Here is a 5,231-nt window from a genome sequence, read left to right as displayed (position 1 = left end):
TGAATATTTGTGTGATGAAATAGAGCCGAGGAACTGCAACCATACTGGAATTTGGGACCTCATTGGCCTCTTCGGAAGAACCTATGACCATGTATAGAGCACCCAATTCGGGGCCCATGCATGTGTATGCCTTTTGGAGGACTTGAGAAGTTGTGTGATGTAGACAGTTGACTCATGGAGAGAAAACAACCGAGATTCTGAAATTAGACATATGGAAGAAATTCTTGGAGATGCAAGGAGACTCTAGATAAATAAAGGCATCTTCTTTATGCTTATTGATGAATGGCTATAGCAAGGATCACAAATGAGCACACTAAAACCTAAAAATATGAACCATGAACCTAGTCTCTGCAAGGAATGAGCAGAAAGGACAAGCTACCTCCACAATCTATCTAGGAAAGCCATGGTGGTGAGGAAGAAAACAAGGAATGCGAAAACTAACTGCCGCTTCTCGACCGATTGGAACGAGCGTGCGGTTGCCTAATGTGGAACTCCCTAATATGTTATACATGCGGTTAATTAAATGATCAAATTTTCTCGTTCTCTGTGACGGGCATACGGTCACCGAAGCTCTAGCGATTTTGGCAGCCTCTTCTTCTTCTCCTGCGCAGGCTTGAAATACTCGAAGATGTCGGGACGATGGCACCTTCACCACCATGCTCAATGTAGAAAATGGCGGGACGATGGAAATGACATGGATCTCTTATGGAAGAATTACTTTACGGATCCCTCGCAGTGGTGGGACAATCGTAACACCAAGGTAAGCACCACCGTACAGGTTCCTTCTTTCTGCTGATTTTCTGCTTGTGAGAGAGACCGTTTGTTTGGCAGACCAGCCCAAGTTCCCCAGACTTTAAGCACAAAATCACTAAGGTATCGTTGTGGATTGATGGCTGCTGCAATCGCTCTTGGGTTCGAGAAGAGCTGAGGAGAAGAGGAATGGTGATGTCAACAGAAATTAAAGATGGAGAGCTCTGTGCGGGTAAGGAAAAGAATGACAATGCCAACCACCAAGCAGTGCGTACTGATTTTGTGGCCTTATTGAAGGCTTGTGCCAAGAAGAAGGATCTGCACAAAGGCACTAGAGTACATGCTGATATTCTAAGAAGGGGCTTGCTTGGAAAGAGCCCTTACATAGCGAACACTTTGATCAGTATGTACGCTAAATGTGGTGCGCTCGAAAAAGCACGGCAAGTGCTTGACGAGCTTCTATTTCGGGATGTAGTCTCTTGGAATGCACTAATCGCAGGATATGCCCAACAGGGGCAGGGCGAGGAAGCACTGAACTGTTTTGAACGGATGCAACATGAGGGCCTTTCTCCAAACGCTGTCACCTTCACTTGCATCTTGAAGGCCTGTGGCAGCATAGGAGCAGCTGACAAGGGCAAACAAATTCATGACGAGATTGTCAGTCAGGGGTTGCTGGGAAAAGATATTGTGCTTGGCACTGCTTTAGTGGACATGTACGCCAAATGTGGTGCACTCACAAAAGCACAGCAAGTGCTTGACGAGCTTCCTGTTCGGGACGCAGTCTCTTGGTCTGCACTAATCGCAGGATATGCCCAACAGGGGCAGGGCGGGGAAGCACTGAACTGTTTTGAACGGATGCAACGCGAGGGGCTCTCTCCAGGCACGATCACCTTCACTTGCATCTTGAAGGCCTGTGGCAGCATAGGAGCAGCTGACAAGGGCAAACAAATTCATGATGAGATTGTCGGTCAGGGGTTGCTTGGAAAAGATATTATGCTTGGCACTGCATTGGTGGACATGTACGCCAAATGTGGTGCGCTCGCAAAAGCACAGCAAGTGCTTGATGAGCTTCCTGTTCGGGATGTAGTCTCTTGGAATGCACTGATCACAGGATATGCCCAACAGGGGCAGGGTGAGGAAGCACTGAACTATTTTGAACGGATGAAGCGCGAGGGCCTCTCTCCAGACGCGGTCACCTTCACTTCCATCTTGAAGGCCTGTGGCAGCATAGGAGCAGCTGACAAGGGCAAACAAATTCATGATGAGATTGTCAATCAGGGGTTGCTTGGAAAAGAGATTGTGCTTGGCACTGCTTTGGTGGACATGTACGCCAAATGTGGTGTGCTCGCAAAAGCACAGCAAGTGCTTGACGAGCTTCCTGTTCGGAACGTAGTCTCTTGGAATGCACTTATCACAGGATATGCCCAACAGGGGCAAGGTGAGGAAGCACTGAACTGTTTTGAACGGATGCAATGTGAGGGCCTCTCTCCAGACACGGTCACCTTTGTTTGCATCTTGAAGGCCTGTGGCAGCATAGGAGCAGCCGACAAGGGCAAACAAATTCATGATGAGATTGTCTTTCAGGGGTTGCAGGGAAAAGATATTGTGCTTGGCAATGCTTTGGTGGACATGTATGCCAAATGCGGTGCACTCGCAAAAGCACAGCAAGTGCTTGATGAGCTTCCTGTTCGGGACGTAGTCTCGTGGAATGCACTTATCACAGGATATGCCCAACAGGGGCAGGGCGAGGAAGCACTGAACTATTTTGAACGGATGCAGCGCGAGGGCCTCTCTCCAGACACGGTCACCTTCATTTGCATGCTTAATGCATGCAGTCACTCAGGTTTAGTGGATGAGGGCCAAATATATTTTGCGTATATGAGCAAAAAATATGGCATCACACCAGACTTAGAGCACCACACTTGCATGGTTGATCTTTTTGGCCGTGCAGGGCACTTTGACAAGGCTATGGCAGTGATTAAGAAGATGCCATCTTCTGATTATTCTCCAGTTTGGTCTGCTCTGTTGGGTGCTTGTCGAAAATGGGGAAATGTGAAGCTTGGGAGATTGGCCTTCGAACATGCAGTACGAGTGGATAAAAATGATACTGCAGCTTATATCTGTATGGCTAATATTTATGCAGCTGCTGGCATGAAAGAGGATGCAGAAAAGATTGAAGCCATGAGAGTGAAAAATGCTGCATGGAAGAAGCCAGGATGTAGTTAGTGGGTTGATGTGAGTGGAAATGTTCATTCATTTTTACTTGGGGATACAAAACATGCACAAAGCAAAGGTATCTATGTGAAGCTACAAGATTTTCCCCACAAGAAGGATATTCCCCAAGTTTGCATTGGGTGTCACAAAACTTTTCTGATGATGCAAAGAAGGATGTGCTTTGTGGGCATAGCGAGAAGTTGGCCATTGCCTGTGCCCTCCTCGATACACCTCAAGGGGCAACTATACGTGTTTTGAAGAACACGCGGATCTGTGGTGACTGCCATGTTGCTACACGAGAAGCGTAAAGTTGTGGTCAGAGATGCGAACTGCTGCCACGTTTTTGAAGATGGAAAGTGTGCTCGTGGAGACTATTGGTGATGGTAGTGCAGCAGCTTCAACTGAGATTGTTGTGCAGCTTGCTTTTTGGTTCTTAAAGTTGTCTTTCAAGTTTCAGCGCCCCGAGAGTTCAGCTTGAACCAATTTGGTATTGTTTTGTGTAAAGGATAGAATGTTCAAGTTGGCACTTTGAATATAGTTTCAACAGTAGGCGATCCTCTTTTGTCCTTATGTGTTGCCAACAGGGTAGTCTTGAATTGGCAATACTTGTTTCGACCCACTCTTGAAGGCACTGAAGCCAATGTGGGTTTACATTATTCCTCAGCCACTGTGTGAGTGTACGCGAGTTCATATATATATGTGCACACATGGGTGCATGCATGTGTACTTACCTATGTATGTATGAATTTATACATACATACATACATGCTTATGTATGTGTGTGTGAATGGATGAATGTATGTATGTTTTCGAGTTCATATATATATGTGCACACATGGGTACTTAGGACCCAATTGGTGGAATTGCTTGCATTTCTCCACGAGGGGGCTTTCCTAGTTGAGCCTTGAGAGCCGATGAGATAGCCGCTTGGCAAGACATTGTCAAGGGAGGCCCCGAGTAAGTCCCCCTACCCCTAGAATAAGTCTTTCACTGACCCAATATTAAGTAGAACATGGCAAGTGAAAGTAATTTTTTTCCTTATGAGTAGAATTGTGTGGAAAATTATAAGTGGAAAAGAACTATGTCCTAGTGAGTGTGATCTTGATAAACTATTTGGGATAAAAGGTAAAAACTCAAAGAAGATTCAGTTTTTTGGGCTCAATGATGCATTTGCGACATATGTAAGCACACAAAAGCATTATGCAACAACTAGCTAGTATTGGTGTTCCAATTGAGCAGGATGATGCCATTGCCATCTTGCTTAAAAGCACACAAAAGCATTATGCAACAACTAGCTAGTATTGGTGTTCCAATTGAGCAGGATGATGCCATTGCCATCTTGCTTAAAAGCATGCTAAGTGAAGAGTTTGGCTCCCTTGTGTCTACATTAAAGAATATCCCCAATCCTACCTTTGAAGGGGTCAAGAGTGCACTAATGAAAGAAGATTAGAGGTTCAAACCCAAAGCTTCATCAACCATTGAGATTGGAAAGACATCATTTTTCAACAAAATTAAAGAAACAAGCACATGTTTCCATCATGGGGAACCATATAGCAAAAAGAATTGTTGGAAGAAGAAGATAGAATCGCATGATGCAAATGCAATGCAAACAAGTATGAAAGGGGTCACCTACTCTAAGGTGCTGTTTATTTTATCCATTGGTGCAACATGTCCCTATGGTGCCACATGTGGTTAGGCAAGAGTCCTTGACCCTAGCCTACATCGATCTCACTCAGTAGTAGAGATGTAGGGGTTAGAGATGGCATGGCAACAGACATGCATCCCCAAAGGGAAGTATTGGAATTTGGGTATGCATGAACATTTGTATTTTGAGGGGAGGCTAGAACTTCAATTATATGTCACATTTGAATAGTTATTAGCTTCAAAAGCTATTTATAAAAGTGAAAGAAGTGTCTAGAGGATGGTTGAAAAAGTGGAAGATGTGGATGGATAAGGACGCCTTTATGGCAAGTCATTGAGGTAGATGGCTTTGGAACCACTGTATAATGATGTATCTAGCTATGAAGTGACACATCTTGTTATTTCTAGGAATTCAAGTTGTGTTCTTCTTATCTATTTTCTTATTCCTTATCTTTTTGAATCCCATGGTAACCTCATGTTTTGACTCTCCATAGCTTCACTCTTTCTTTCAACTAAACCCCATTAGAAATCCATATTTTATGTTGGTATTATTATACATTTTCTTTTGTGTCAGGTATATGTTACATAAAGACCCTATTAGAAATCCATATTATACATTTTCTTTT

The 5,231-nt window shown here is 44.2% G+C and overlaps 1 protein-coding gene across 1 annotated transcript; it reads left to right on the top strand.

The window, feature by feature from the left end:
• The first annotated feature begins 297 nt into the window (after nucleotides 1–297).
• Nucleotides 298–3,782, top strand: LOC147603599 (pentatricopeptide repeat-containing protein At2g33680-like). Its single transcript, XM_086796470.1, has 2 exons — nucleotides 298–760; nucleotides 832–3,782. Exons 1-2 carry the CDS (start codon nucleotides 629–631, stop codon nucleotides 2,974–2,976), a joined length of 2,277 nt encoding a protein of 758 aa, XP_086652596.1. The 5' UTR covers nucleotides 298–628; the 3' UTR covers nucleotides 2,977–3,782.
• Nucleotides 3,783–5,231: the final 1,449 nt, after the last annotated feature.

The sequence above is a fragment of the Cibotium barometz genome, chromosome 63 (genome assembly GCF_041138505.1).
Source record: "Cibotium barometz isolate CiBa-2024 chromosome 63, ASM4113850v1, whole genome shotgun sequence".
Classification (NCBI taxonomy): Eukaryota; Viridiplantae; Streptophyta; class Polypodiopsida; order Cyatheales; family Cibotiaceae; genus Cibotium; species Cibotium barometz.
Note: the sequence above shows the minus strand (reverse complement) of the source record. Positions and strands in the feature narration are given on the sequence as shown.

What these genes read in the sequence shown, in the direction of transcription:
- LOC147603599 (XM_086796470.1), top strand. Translation starts at nt 629, where the DNA reads ATGTCGGGACGATGGCACCTTCACCACCATGCTCAATGTAGAAAATGG. An exon ending in GGGACAATCGTAACACCAAG is followed by an intron (nt 761 to 831) that starts GTAAGCACCACC and finishes TTTGTTTGGCAG; the next exon opens with ACCAGCCCAAGTTCCCCAGA.